Source organism: Calypte anna, chromosome 3 (assembly GCF_003957555.1).
Source record: "Calypte anna isolate BGI_N300 chromosome 3, bCalAnn1_v1.p, whole genome shotgun sequence".
Classification (NCBI taxonomy): Eukaryota; Metazoa; Chordata; class Aves; order Apodiformes; family Trochilidae; genus Calypte; species Calypte anna.
Window position 1 is genome coordinate 38110743 of NC_044246.1, and position 15043 is coordinate 38125785.

A 15043-nucleotide genomic window follows, 5' to 3' on the forward strand; every position below is an offset into this window, starting at 1 on the left:
TTTCTTAGTTAGAAATGCACAGTTTATTTCAATGCGCCAATAAAAAAAGCCCAGTATTTCCAGATCACAGAACATTAACACAACAGAAAAGTTTTGCAGTCTACTTGTAAGACTTTAAAGAATCCAGATTCATGCCAGCTGTTAGTCAATAGAAACAGCCTTCTAGGACTGAGCCCTTGCATTTATAAAGACACCACAAAATCCCTTATACTAATGTAAACAAAATAAATTTTCTTCTTTAACTTTTTAAATTCAAATCCATTCTTTCAGGACTTGCACTCCTTCAAGGGCTTCCTGATGGTGAATGACTGAAAGGGAAAGAAAAAGATTAAAAGCAACTTCTACAGCAAAACCAACAGAAACTTTGTGTGCTACCCCCCCCCCAAGTTTCCTCTGTGCAGAAGCCTTCTTCCTCCCACCTATCATGCCCCTCCCCACACTGTCTTCATATACAGTTCATAAATAGTAAGTGTTATATTTTACACCTTTATAAGCAACAACTGCTTTAAGCTTAAAAAGAGCAGGCAGAGTAAGAGACATCAGCAGGCAGGCGAGACACCAAGCCTGCTCAGAAGACACCTTGGAGCCTGCACTCCACCTGTGCGGAGGAATTCTTACTCTGCCATAACCTACATAGCTCCAGTTTAGGGCTAACCATGAGGCACAATCTCAAGACTATGTAAATTACAGCATTTACTTCTCTGGTTACACAGAACTTGCCTCTTCACAGTGCACAGCAAAACGTGGAAGCTGTGCAACTGAGAGCCAGCTGTGAGGAGCCACCAGCAGGAATTCAATCCTACCACATACTGAGGTTTGCTCCATACCTACATTACTCGCTTCTTTCCCCAATTCTACATTACTCAGGAACTCTGGGATAGTTTACTCTCATTTGCCCCCATTTCTGTTGCCCTTTAAAACTGCAGTTAAGGAGGTACTTTAGAGTTACTGCCACGACTTTTTGACTACCAGCAGTGACCATAAAACTTCCATCTTTCCAAACAGGATTACATAATAATTCATAATTCACAAATTAAACAGGTAGTCAAGCTTTTATCCTTTCATAAATTAATTTCTGTAGCAACCACTGCAGATACTAGTTCTATGTAACTGTACAGAACACTCCAGTTTTAGATATTCCTACCTTCTCTTTGGAGATGGTGATCTGGACTTTGAGCGACTGTTAAAAAAAAAAAACACCAAACCAAAACAATCAATGCGATAAACTTCTATCCATTCAGTCACCACTTTTGACCATTTAAAAAACAGTAAGAAGTTTGATGTTGCTAAATACATTAATAGCCACCACCCTCAATGCTGCTGATATCAAGTATACCAAATTACTTTAAGCAAGAAGCTGAAGTTGAAAAGGAAAACTGCTGAAAGTTGAAGCCCTTGGGAAAAGAGCAACACTGTTTCAAAACCACGATAAAACGATCACAGTAATCCTGCAAAGTAGGATCAGTGAATCAAGTGGATGACAGTAAGGAAGACTGAGAACTGCAGTTGAGAGCAGAGGTAGGGAAATACACACCCCAAATCCTGTCACAATGGCTTTTTGTCATAATTACAGATTAAGCAAAAGCCTATGTCCACAATCCTTCTAGAAGATTTTCCTACTTTTCCACAAAAATCAGCTATAAAAAATGCATTGAAATAATTTATGAAAAATATTTTCAAGTCAGCTACTAAAAAAACCCAAACAAATGAAAACGAACAAGCAAACCCAAGCAAAAACACAAAAAATAACTTCTTCCACATGCAACTGAAATACTGGCCCAAGCAGAGATTTCTGAATAATGACAAAAAAAAAAAAGAAACTCAAAAAACTGAGTGCTAGTTGTATTTATACGCTCACCTTTTAGCAGGTAAGCCAGATTTAGATCTACCATGGGACCCAGACCTATAACAGGAGAAAAATAAAGCTCAGCAAAGCAGCCAGTGGCATGCACAGACAATGAAAGTTAGCTAAACCAGCAACAGCAATTCATAGACCACAGCGTGACAAACCAGAGATGAAGGCTCTGATGCTGCAGACTTCTCCTGTGACATTTCAGGAAAATACTTCGGCTCTTATATTCCAGACTCCGCTTATAAGAAGACGAGCATAAGCACAAGAAGCTCCCCAGCAAAGCTTCAGCTGCCACTTCCACAACATTGTACCCAACTCCTAAACTTTCTCTATTCATCTGCAAGTAACCTTTCTGTAAAGCAAAGAATAGTTTTTTCTAGTTTCTAGTGCCATCTTAGAAAATCTTGAAGCAGCACATTAAAAGCCTGCACTGAACTACACTGAACTACAAGGAAAGGTGACGGTGCTAAAACCTGATGCATTCTTCAGATTAAGCTCCCAGTGCAATTTTTGTTCCAGTATAATACAGCTTTTCCATCAGTTACCCCAATTAAATCAGCGTTTTCTCTTTGGTATCTGGCTACTAATGTGTAAACTATTCCCAGTTTATTAGAATTTACTCAAACAGTGAGACTTTCCTCCCTTATTTATCATGTTACTTTACCAACTAAAGTATTTGCCATTACTTAACAAATGTGTCATCCTAGAATGTCAGAATTCAGGCACATGGTAATACTCAACATCAGCAAGTCCAGTGTTCAATACAGTAAGGTGCTTAACAGATGACCAAAAAAGTACAAAAATTTTATTTCTCCTCAGAACTGTCTGTTAAGGGGTGATCAAGATTCACCTCTACTTCACTCATTAACTTCCAAATATATGATGTGGACATTGTTGGCATAAGTTAAAGAGTTACGTGGCACTGGTTTGAAAACTTTCTGGTAACTAAGCTAAGCCATTGTCACCTACCACAGGTGACGATGAGTAGTTTTGTTACTACATCACAGTTACACAGGATGGAGTTGATCACAACTATCCAGAACTTGTATTTTGTTGCATTTGGTAAAAAATGGAGAAAGGAAGCACACAAGAGCATCATCTTACAAGAACTGCTGGCAAATCCTCCTTCCAAGAGGCACAGCAACAAAGCAAGACTGCAGATCAAAAGCTCCATAGGCAGCACTGATAACATATTTTCATTTTGCTGTTATTAGCAGAAGACCAGCACTGGCTCACACAAAAAAATTTCTCACAATACTTCTATAATTCTAGTCCGGAACTACCATGTCACCACTGCATCTGAAGACCTATGCGAAGTCAGTATTCCTCAAAAATTTCAGTAGTAGTATCTAGTCTTTCATGCAGGAACATGAGTGCCCCACAACTAGAAGTCACCAAGCAACGTCATCAGTATCCAGACTCTTCCACTCTAGTGGCATGCAATTTGAGCCTGGCTAGTCCTGCATTACAGGCCTGTATGAATAATAACTCAGTACAGCCCTACCAATAATCATCATCGTCCCCTTAAAGGCTCAAGGTTCAAGTCCGTAAGTAGTAGGCAGCCCCTAAACAAAACATTTTTTTGTTAAACTCCTGTTCTAATCCAAAACAAAAGATGACTTCTTCCAATTTATTAAAGCTTTTATCTCCATCACATTTTTATCCTACCTTTCACTCTTTTTCCAGATAAGACTTAAAGCATCAGATAAAGGAAAGTAACATGAGCATTCACTTCGTAACTGTTCACCTGAGTTTCCATTTCAGCAGGGAAAACATCCAGACCCATAAAACCAGGGCCACATGCAAGAGAAGTCCTTCAAAACACTACCCATGGGTTTAGACTCGGGGTCCTACTCATTTAGCTCTCCAAACCTCAGAAGTCAGGCGTCCTACACCATGTAATGCAGTTCTTAGCACTACAGCAATTTAACTTGATCTCAGAACAGAAGCTGACAAAGCTGAAAAGCTGTAAGCAGGAGTTCAGTCAGCAGTGGTGCAACCATCTTAGCGCTTTCCCCCTCCCCTGGCATCTGGGATTTACAAAAGAACTTGAGAAGAAAAACCTAAGCAGCATTCTGCAAGACACAAGCTCAAGCAGTTTCCACATGCAGAGGCATGAACTAGTTTTCAAAACGTCTCTCCACAGATCATAAATCATATAGATGCCTTTTTTGCTATATAGACATAGACTACATACAGCAGTCACAGACCACATTGATGTGTATTACAAGAAACTGACAGCTACTTTAGACTGCCAAAAGGCAAAAATTATAAACTTTTAGCCTGAATACTGCTATTCTGCACAATCTCGTAATCTCTTCCAGTCACACAGAAAAAAAAATTATTTTTGGGAAAAAAACAAACCAAAATAGACACAAACAAAATCTCTAAAACTATTGTTAGTTTGAATTAAAACAACTATCTTACCTGCTTCGAGGCCATACAACAGACCGGGACCTTGAACGTGATCTGGACCTAGATCTGGAGAAATGCAGTGAAAGTTGAGCTACTATTAAGGGATTCATACAGCTGAGATAGTGTTCTTTGACTGTTATGATACTGACCTCAGAGAATTTCGTAGCAACTATTAGATTTACAGAAACACCTTTTCTTAATAGAAAGCTACAGTATATTTGGCCAACACTACCACCCACATAAGGAATCCCACATTCCTGGTCAAATAAGCATAACTACTCCTTGTATTCTTGAAGCAGAAAGCCATAACAAGGCTGTAACTTCACACTTTATATAAGGCTTCCTACCTTACCAAGGCTATAACTGTTAGAGTTGCAGTTTCAAAATTATACCAAAGTTATTTTAGCTTCTAAGAGCATTTATATCAGCTCTCAACTCCATGGAGGTATCTGCAAATACATGAACTGCACAATATAAACTTAATGTTAACTGCAACAGTTACATTGTCTACAACAATGTTGTGGACTAAAAAAACCACATACCTTGACCTCCTTAAAGAACCAGACCGAGATCTGCGGGGTGAAAATGATCTATATCTACGAGGAGACATTGACCTGGACCTGCGGTAGGAAGCTGACCTTGACCTACGAAACGAAGGGGGAAGAAATTAAGAGAAGTTATTTTCACAAGAATCAAAGAAAGTGGCAAACAGAGGGAGAAAGAAGAAAAAGAACAGAAAAAACAAAAGCCAGAACCCCTACCTCCTACCACGACTCCGACTGCGTGACCGAGAGTACCTCCTTCCTCGGGACCTTGAGCGAGATCTAGACCGGGACCTGGTTTTAGGTTAGAGAAAACAAATATTAGGAAACAGCTGCAGCAATCAGTGCACATGAGGCCCTGCTGAAGTCAAAACTCATTTCAGAAAACTAAAAAATAAACGAGAAAAAAAAAACAAAAAACAAACAAAAAAAATCAACAAAAAAACCCAAACCGAAACAACAAAATCACACCAATAGCATCTGTCAATTGGAAAAATCTCTGGGCCTACTTGTCTTGAGCATTTTACTACCTAGAAAAATGTTAAAAGCTGAATTACATTGCAGAATTACATTAGAATAGAAAACACTGTAATGCGTATTTAAAATAAACCTTGCAAGTTTGCAGGTCGACCCTCTTTGGCCCAAGGTCTAGCAGATCTAGACGATCTAGAAGTATCTATAGCCGATCGCTGCATCTAGGTGTTCTCTTCAATCTAACGACGATCAAACTGACAGCCCAATGAGCCAGGGTGAGGCTTGATTGACGCAAGAAGATTTTTCTAGGTGGGAATGTGGTCAATCTGGTGTTCCTCTTTCTAAACCGGAGGGGGGCCCCAATTGAAAGCCAAATTTACTGTTACGGCGATCACCGTCTCAAATTTTCTGCCCTTAAAGAATAAGGTGAAGCTACGTGTAGATGGCTCGAGGGGATCTGGCCTCTTATGCTGATCACCTCAAGGTCTAGGAGGATCTTAAGTGTCGGATTTGCAAGGCGCCTCAGCATGAAATCTTAAGGCTCGTGACATTCTGAATCAAGGCGACTGACTCAAACGAAGAAACCTGAAAGGTTTTGACCAGGTTGATTATTAAGATATTAACATTTTATATGTATTAGCAGAAAAAAAAATTGTGAAATACACCTGTTGACTTACAACATTAGAATTAAACTGGTGTAATAGTCTGTTCTTTGCTAACAAGAGCTACACAAAAGTGAATTGGTGAAGCAACACATCCACTCTGGCCCCACACGTACCTGCTCCTTCTTCGGCGACTATAGCGGTGACAATCGTAAGCATAGTGGCCTTTCTCACCACACTCATAGCATCTGTCATTAGGGTCAAAGGGGCGTCGTGCAGGAGGCCTGTCGTAACGGGAGCGGCGGGGCATCCCTGTTGAAACTTCCACTCTGACCCTGGAGCCACATATTATCCTGCAAGATATCATACATATTAATCACTTGAATACTTTTCTGTGCTCCTTTACACACAGAACAGTTAGCAATGATTGGTAAATATGAGGAGCTCAGGAACCTCTGCCAGCACAGTCAAAAAGGATTCAGGCAGGGACATACTTTCCATCGAGGCCGAGCACAGCATCTTCAGCATCCCTCGGGTCTTCGAATTCCACGAAAGCAAACCCCGGCGGGTTCCTGGCGATCCACACGGTTCTCAGGGGCCCGTAGTAGCTGAAGGCTCTCTCCAGCTCGCCTTTGCCCGCGCCCGTGCCCAGGTTCCCCACGTACACCTTGGTCTCTGCCGGGAGGGACATGGTCTCAGGGCCAGCGCCCAGTCCCGCACAGCGGCCCCCACGCGCAGCCGCTGCGCGAGACACGAGGCCGCGCGCGCGGCGAAACCGCCCCTCCCCCGTCCCCCCCGCAGGCGCCGCCATCTTTCACACCGCCTCCATTTTAGGGAGCTCCCGCCGATGCGGCGCTCCCGCTCCCCCGAGCCCCCTCAGTGTTTGCCGGACCCACGGCCATGGCCTCATCAGCCTCAAAAGCCCCCATAACGGCGCCTAGCCCCCAGCACCTCCCTTCTCGACGCCATCTTCTCTTAGAACCGTCCGCCTGAAGCAACGGCCTTCTTCCATCCTCAGCGCGGCACAACCACCCCTACCCCCAGGCAACCGCCGATCGTTCCAGAGTGCCTCCAGCTCCTCATTCCCCCTACCGTAACGCCCATAGCGCGACATCTTCCCGAATTCAGGCCGAGCCCCCCGCGCAACCCTTGCAGATATATATACATATATGAGAAAGCGCGGCTGCTGCGACTGCGCGCCCCGCCCCGACCGCCGAACGGAGGGCCGGGCTCTGGTCGCTAAGCAACGCGGGGCGGTGAAACCTCACTCCTCGGAAGTCTCGCGAGAACAGGGTCAAAGAGGGTGCGCCCGCGCGTTGAGGTGCGGGGCCGATGTGATGGCGCGGGTGGGAGGAGCGCCCGCCCCTTCCCTGGATGCCCGCGGGTGTGCGCCTTTCCCGGGTGGTTTCCGACCGGGAGGTTTTTCACTCTTGCTGTACAGGCCTTGTGTCTATGGTGGCCGTCAGTGAGACTGCTCATGGGCACGGACAATCCCTGCTCACGCCATGCCAGAGCTCCCACCGTAGCGGGCCTGGGCGTGAGGAGGGCACGGTGGAGGGAGCAGAGGAGGTGGTGTAGTTACAGTCCTTCATGCCAGACCAATAACTCGGCTTCTGGCCCTTCTGAGACCGGGGTCAAGTTGGCAGACCAGCCTCCCAAACTCCTTAACCCAGCAAGGAGGTAGGAAGTGTCACCTTCCTTTGAAGGAGACATTTACAAACTGTTCTTAAAACATTTTGAGGGCTGCTTGACCTGACACTAGCTCTTACCAACCAAATACATCTCAAGTAGACTGGAGTCCAGGCACAGGTCGATCCCTTCATCTACACAGGCAGCTACCAGGCTTTTTTAGGGAGGTACACATAGGATCATACAAGCAGTAGAGGCTTTTTAAAAAAATCAGCATGAACCTGACAAATCCAAAGTAATTTTAAATAAATCCTAGCAACAATGAGGAGGGCCTTTTATTAAGAACAGTTAGACTTTTCAAATGCATGTGAGGATATATTGCTGCTGCTGCTTCCTAAAAAGACAACAAATACATACACTAAGAGATAAATGAGGGCTCTAAAGTCTCCTGAATGGAATAATCATCTCAGTAATCATGTAACAATTTTTACATTGTTCCATGTTGCCGTAAAATAGAAACAAAGCATTGGGAACCACAAACTTATTGAACTAAAAGGAATTCTCTTTCTAAGGAAAAAAAGTTATTTCCAGTCACTGCTGCTTTAAAATAACAAATATAGATAGCAAATGTTTTTAGAACCTGATATTTGCCTTCTAAATCTATAATAATTTTACAAATTTGAGCTCACATTACAATTCATGTTCTACAACAGGAGCAAAGTTGTGAGGTTCATCTGGTTTGGGAAATCCAAGTGTCACAGTTCTCTTTCTGAAAAAATAAATTCTAATAAGCAGTTCAAATAAACATGCCTATATCACTAGATAATGAACTGATTTTAAAGGCAGAGGAAAAATTTAAATCAGAACAGGAACTCTAAATTTTAAATTAATCACTTACCATCTTTCACAATACCATGACAAAAAATACTTATTAAACTGATATATAAGCTTGACACTGACACAGTAAACAAGTGTCAGTTTAATAAATCAACCTTATCCAATGGCTTACTTTTTATAAAAAAACAGTGTATGGAAAATGCTTTGTGCTTTTAGTCTACACTGCTTGTTTGATCCCTTTCTTGACATACAAAAATCATTTAAAAGTACTTAAACCCAGTATTTTTGTAAATAGTGAATACTGGTATGCAGAACAGTTCATAAAATCAGGCAGGTAGACCCATTCTACAGAAAATGCTCTGAACAGCAGACATCACTGTTGTTTCTCAAGATAACCCTGTATCAACCCTTGAACCCGTGACAGAATAATCTCATTGGAGCTGCTGCACTCTTCTGGGCCGTATGGTGGGTCAATAGTTAATACCCCCGCCACACACAGTGTTCTCCCTGATTCACCCTGCTCTGTTACAGGGATGTGGTTTGTTTCTAGCCAAGTCTTTAAGCAGTTCTTCTTCTCTTCAAGTTCCTCAGGGCTGTAGGCTTTGCTTTCCTCAGGTGCAAATATGGAGGAAAGACGTTGCTTCATTTCATCATCCCCTTCTTTTAGTATTTCGACCTTCTGGACAGCAGGGCCCAACACAACTGATATGGACACTTTTTCATTCTCCAAGTATGTTGCGAGGATGATACTGCCAAGGAAAGAAGGATATATGAGCCACTATACTTAACTCAAAACAGAGAAACACAGGCCAAGACTCCTGGAGATGAATGCTCACTGGCATCAGTTACACAGGTATTAATTCTCAGGCTGAGAGAGTTGAGGTTGTTCATCCTGGAGAGAAGGCGGCTCTGGGGAGACCTTACAGCAGCCTTTCACTAGAAGGCCAATGGCATCCTGGCTTGTATCAGGAATAGCGTGTCCAGCAGGACCAGGGATATAGTTCTCCCCCTGTATTCAGCATTGGTAAGGCCTCACCTCGAGTACTGTGTATCCAGTTCTGTGCTCCCCACTTCAAGAAGGCTATTGAGGTGCTGAATAGGTCCTGAGGAGAGCAACAAGGCTGTGAAAAGACTAGGGGGAAAGTCCTATGAGGAGAGGCTGAGGGTGCTGGGGTTGTTTAGCCTGGAGGAGACTCAGGGGGGGCCTTATCACTCTCTACAATTACCTGAAGAGAGGTTGCAGTCAGGCAGGCAGCCATTGACAGGATGAGAGGGCATGGACTGAAGCTGCACTAGGGAAGGTTTAGGTTGGATATGGGAAAGCACTTCCTCACAGAGAGGGTGATCAGGTATTGGACTGGACTGCCCAGGGAAGTGGTGGAGTCACCATCCCTGGAGGTGTGTAAGGAAAGGCTGGATGTGGCATTTAGTGACATGGTCTCACCAGTGTGGTAGTGTTAAGTCATAAGCTGGATGTGATGATCTCAGAGGTCTTTTCCAACCTCAGTAAGTCTGTGAAAGGACCTACAGAAAAACTGGAGAGGGAGTTTTTACAAGGACATGGAGTGACAGGACAAGGTGTAATGGCTTTAACCTTGAAGAGGATAGATTTAGGTTAGATATTAGGAGGAAATTCTTCACTGGTGGTGAGACAGCAGCACAGGTTGCCCAGGGAAGTTGTGGATGTCTCATCCCTGGAAGTGTTGTTCAAGGCCACATTAGATGGGACTCTGAGCAACCTAATATAGCCACAAGTGTCTCTGCCCATGGCCAGGTGGTTGGAAGTAAATGATCTTTAAGATCTCTTCCAACCAAAACCATTCTATGATTCTGTGATATGTTTAGGCAGTATCAAGCACCAGCATTTTTCTTGGAAAAATTTCATGCTGCTATATCCTTAAAATACTGAAAGTATGGGGCTTTGTGAGTAACTTGTGACCTTGAGTTTGAAACTATTCTAGATTGTATCAGACAGAACATTACTTTAAAAAGAGAATATGTACATTAAAAGCAGGCCTGGGAATCTAAGTATTTTGTGTGCAGCATTCCCAGCCTTGCTAAAGAACCTTAAGTCTTCCAGCAGCCAAAACCAATGACACCTTGACACATTCTGCACTTTGAATGCTGAAAGCAATGAGGGCAGCTAACAATATCAGAACCTTTTAATATTATTGATAATTCCTAAATTTATTTTTTTTAAAAGGGTGTTGATAGTTTAACTGAAAACTACAGCTTGAGTAACACAACCAGAACACATCACTGCAATTTCAGGCTCATGTTGTAAAAGTCTGGTCTTTTCCCAATTGCACTTACATCCCAGAAGTCATAAAATATAGCTTGTTATATTTCTAGGATCTCATTCACATGTATCAATGGAGAGTATCAGAAACCATTTTCTTTGTCTTGTGGGAAGATTCCAGAATTTCATGCCACCACCTTGCTAATCTACTGTTGCTACCGTAAGTGGAAGTAATGACTTTCTGAGAAATATGCAATGCAATGTACCTTGATTTGAGCCATCACCAAAATCACTCACAGCTGTGGCCACCTTTTGTACCAAAATGATAAGCAACTCCACAAAAAGATGATAATTTCAGATTTACTCCAGAGTTGAAGCAATAACCAAATCTTCTGAAACATACCAGAAGCTGGATGTTGTAGTTTCTAGCCTCTATCTGTGCTCATGTGATACAAGCTCACAGTCAAAAAAGTACAAATAAGCTCCAGCAGCAAGGAGCCAAATTTGTGCTTATTCCATGGTGAGTTTTCCCTTTCAAACCCTGTTTTCAAGTTAGTCAGTATAGCTATTAGAGACCTGTGGTACCACTTTCTGTCCAACACCCTTGTTGATCTTCCCTGCTTCTTCTCCAAAGCAGCCACTACACCATCACAGCTGCTGGTCTGGAGAAGAAAAGAGGGCATTGATGTGAGAACTCTGGACAAAGGATAAGGATTTTCATAGAATCATAGAATTGGCTGGGTTGGAAGGGACCTCAGAGATCATCGAGTCCAACCCTTGAACCACCGTTGCAGTTGCTAGACCATGGCACTGAGTGCCACATCCAGTCTCTTTTTAAATATCTCCAGGGATGGAGAATCCACTACTTCCCTGGGCAGCCCATTCCAATGTCTGATCACTCTCTCCATAAAGAAATTCTTTCTATTATCTAACCTAAACTTCCCCTGGCACAACTTAAGACCATGCCCTCTTGTCTTGTTGAAAGTCGTCTGGGAAAAGAGACCAACCCCCACCTGGCTACACCCTCCTTTCAGGGAGTTGTAGAGAGCGATGAGGTCTCCCCTGAGCCACCTCTTCTTCAGGCTGAACAGCCCCAGCTCCCTCAGCCTCTCCTCATAGGGTCTGTGCTCGAGTCCCTTCACCAGCCTGGTTGCCCTCCTTTGGATCTGCTCCAGGACCTCGATATCTTTCCTAAAGTGAGGGGCCCAGAACTGGACACAGTACTCGAGGTGTGGCCTCACTAGGGCTGAGTACAGGGGCAGAATCACTTCCTTGGACCTGCTGGCCATGCTGTTCCTGATACAGGTCAGGATGCCATTGGCCTTCTTGGCCACCTGGGCACACTGCTGGCTCATGTTCAGCTTCCTGTCGATCCAGACTCCCAGGTCCCTTTCTGCCTGGCTGCTCTCAGCCACTCTGTCCCCAGCCTGGAGCTCCCAATGGGGTTGTTGTGGCCAAAGTGCAGGACCCGGCACTTGGCCATGTTGAACCTCATCCCGTTGGAATCAGCCCAACTCTCCAGTCTGTCCAGGTCCCTCTGCAGAGCCCTCCTGCCTTCCAGCTGATCCACACTCCCCCCCAGCTTAGTGTCGTCTGTGAATTTGCTGATAGTGGACTCAATCCCTTCATCTAAATCATCAGTGAAGATACTGAACAGAACTGGGCCCAACACTGATCCCTGGGGGACACCACTGGTGACCGGCTACCAACTGGATGCAGCCCCGTTCAGCACCACTCTCTGGGCCCGGCCCTCCAGCCAGTTCTTAACCCAGCACAGGGTGCTCCTGTCCAAGCTGTGGGCTTTAACACCTAAAGCATTAAAAACCTTCCTGCATTCCTGTTCTCTTTGTAAAGCAAGGCTTGGCATATTGCTGAAATTAGTCCTAAACATGTGAGTATCATTTGAAGTACTGAACTCAGGTCCACAATACAGGATGAACAAGAATCCCAATATTATCTATACCCCACACTTCTCAGTCCTCTGAGATTAAAGTGCATTTAGGTGAACTGGCCTTGCCAACTACAATATGAAAACAGTATTAGGCCCTGCCAATTAAAGAAAATGGACACATACCTGCAGCTTTTGCTCCAAATAAATTTGCTTCAGTCTTGGGATTTTTTCTTTTCTCAAAAAAACTTGCTAACAAGCTTTCCAGAAACAAAAGCTTTGGTACTCACCTGGCAGAAATTGGATCCACTGTTAAAACCCATCCTTCATACTCATGTTTCTCAACCGCAACAACCTTCACCATTTTGTTCACATACATTTTCCATTCTAGAGGGCTTTTGCTCTGCCAGTCATTCATATTTCCTACATTCAGAACCTAGAAAACAGCCAGAGCAATTCGCAGAAGCAATGAGTCCTCTTGCTTTGTTCTTCATGTCAGAACTGAGTTTGCCTCCATCTAGATCCTCTATGTCTAAAGCACAATTTATTATTTTTTTAATATTCCACCCTGTTCACTTGTTTTTGATGGTTCTGAGTGAAGCCTCGAAAGTCAGTGTTTTGCTAATGTAACTTTGCTGCTGCATATTCCATTTATTGCTCTGTCCTCTTACAAAACCTCCAAGAATCCTGTTCCTCGAGGGCAAAAGTTGCCCACTTCTGCTCTGTGCACATCCTTTGTCTCCATGCCTTTCCACAGCCCGCAGATGAGCACTACCCCCCCCCCGCATGCCGTCTCTCTCCTCATGCCCTACAGCAGGGCAAGCAGCCAGCGCTGTTCTGCTCTGTTCCTCCGCATCAACCGCACTAGCAGCAAAGGACAGCAAAGCCACCGCAGTGCTGAGACCATTCGTCTCCATCCCACTACTCCCCCACGAAAGGACAAAGTGTCGGAGTAAGCTCTTCAGGCTCCCTGGCCCTGCCATCCGCCTCCAAGCGCGCCTGCTCCCCGCTGCAGCAGCCGGCGGCGGGACGGGCACGGCAGGCAGCGAGCTGGAGCCGGCCGGGAGAGCTGCCCGACCCGACACCCTCCCTCCCCACCGCGCTGAGGAATGCGGGCAAAAGAGGGGAGCACCCCGGGTCTTCCCGGCCCTACAACCGCATCCCTGCTCACCCTCTCGGTGGCTGCCGGCCCCTCGGTTCCTCGCCCTGCCAGGACCGCCCGGCAGCCGGGCCCCGGTCCGGCCCCTGTGCTCCGCGCCTGGACCTCCGCTTCCTGCTGCAACCCAACTACCTTCCCCGCCGCAGCTTAGTTTTTTTTTTTTTAAATTCGGTTTGTTTGTTTTTGAAATTTAAGGCTTCTGATGCAGGGAAATACTCAGACCTGGAGTTATTTCATAAATATGCGTGTGCGTATAAATTATATACAGGTTTATACACGAGGCCAGCTTGCTAAACAAGGAGGTGGGGGCGTGTAGCACTTAAACCCAGCCGGGGTTCCGCCTTCTGCCGCGCTTAAATGATGTTGGTTTTGCCGACGCTGCCGGTAGTGCTGTGAGATGCAAACTACAGGACTCAAAATCACGGCTCAGGTCTCATCAAGCAACCTGTGTGCAAACATACGTGTAAATGCACGCCGTGTGTACCTTCTACACATGCGATTTTTGCTCCCTCGTTTTGTACTGTCTTAACAAGCTTTCCTGCGCAACTGTAAAGACGAGAAACTTCATTTCCTCCCCCCCCCCCTCCGGAAGCTCCTCTGTTTGAACGCTACTAATGAAAAGCTTCTTATGGATACAAGCTGCCATCATTCCAGTAATTTAAGTGAAAGCAAGCATGTGATAATTTTGTGAGCGTAACAGAAAAAAAGTAACGTATAAAATAAGACTGTCTCGTTTTGCAGGCTTAGAAAGATAATTCCCTCTTTTTTCTTTTTTCTTTTTTTTTTTTTTAAATGAAGTTTCAACTGTAGGGCTTATCTACGAATAGTGTGTATTTTATTCAGCTACTGTTCTCTTCCAGCTATAGTTTGTTCACTAGAAGGCAGGCACTAGGAAATCTTATTATTTTATTCACCGTAACAGCAAGCAACACAGTGGGAAGTCTTAGCTTTGCTGTGACAGAAAAGCGGTGGAAAGATTAAATGTTCTTTGGCTTTATATATTTATATGCGTAACACATTTCAGACGTTTACACTCTGTATATCTTCCTAACGAGACCCCATCTAGATCACAGACTGGAGGACGTTTTGTTCAAAGTTCCCTTTTACCAAGATACTCCAAATATCTTAATTCCTGCTAGTCTCAGTCCCTACTTTCTTCCCCCATCGCTGCTAGCACAGTTGGTTGCTCTGAACCACGAAGTCACTATTTTTTCACTCTTCACGTGAAAGCCGTATCTTGCACATTCAGGTCGCTTTCATGGACAGTTTACTACACCTCACCTAGCGTAAATGTAACCTTAATCACGGTCATGAAGAGTTGCACCTCTCCGACTACAAGTAACCGTACCTAGTAGAAGCTCCTGGGGGCAGATCAAGTCGAAAATACACAATTTAAGATAAAAACC

The 15043-nt window shown here is 44.3% G+C and overlaps 2 protein-coding genes across 3 annotated transcripts; both read right to left on the reverse strand.

Moving 5' to 3' along the window:
* LOC103538611 (serine/arginine-rich splicing factor 7) lies at positions 1–7112 on the reverse strand. Of its 2 annotated transcripts, XM_030446800.1 has the most exons (9): positions 6978–7112; positions 6380–6560; positions 6062–6238; positions 5029–5103; positions 4810–4911; positions 4280–4333; positions 1859–1903; positions 1145–1180; positions 1–308 (listed from the first exon to the last, which is right to left on the reverse strand). In XM_030446800.1, the coding sequence occupies exons 1-9, from the start codon at positions 6997–6999 to the stop codon at positions 284–286; spliced, it is 717 nt and encodes a 238-aa protein (XP_030302660.1). In that variant the 5' UTR covers positions 7000–7112; the 3' UTR covers positions 1–283. The 2 variants fall into 2 exon arrangements, with proteins under 2 accessions (XP_030302660.1, XP_030302661.1); XM_030446801.1 differs by lacking the exon at positions 1859–1903.
* Positions 7113–7824: 712 nt separating this feature from the next.
* GEMIN6 (gem nuclear organelle associated protein 6) lies at positions 7825–13751 on the reverse strand. The gene is made up of 3 exons (XM_030447381.1): positions 13650–13751; positions 12769–12914; positions 7825–9100 (listed from the first exon to the last, which is right to left on the reverse strand). Exons 2-3 carry the CDS (start codon positions 12894–12896, stop codon positions 8725–8727), a joined length of 504 nt encoding a protein of 167 aa, XP_030303241.1. The 5' UTR covers positions 12897–12914; positions 13650–13751; the 3' UTR covers positions 7825–8724.
* Positions 13752–15043: the final 1292 nt, after the last annotated feature.

Bases quoted from the DNA above. Each gene is read 5' to 3' on its own strand.
- LOC103538611 (XM_030446800.1), bottom strand. From the start codon at position 6,999: ATGTCGCGCTATGGGCGTTACG. The intron at 5,104-6,061 runs GTACGTGTGGGG...ACCTAAAACCAG, and splicing joins AGTCGCCGAAGAAGGAGCAG to GTCCCGGTCTAGATCTCGCT. The intron at 1,904-4,279 runs GTAAGATAGTTG...CTCCTGTTATAG, and splicing joins GTTGTATGGCCTCGAAGCAG to GTCTGGGTCCCATGGTAGAT.
- GEMIN6 (XM_030447381.1), bottom strand. From the start codon at position 12,896: ATGAATGACTGGCAGAGCAAAAGCCCTCTAGAATGGAAAATGTATGTG. The intron at 9,101-12,768 runs GTGAGTACCAAA...TTTCCTTGGCAG, and splicing joins GTGGATCCAATTTCTGCCAG to TATCATCCTCGCAACATACT.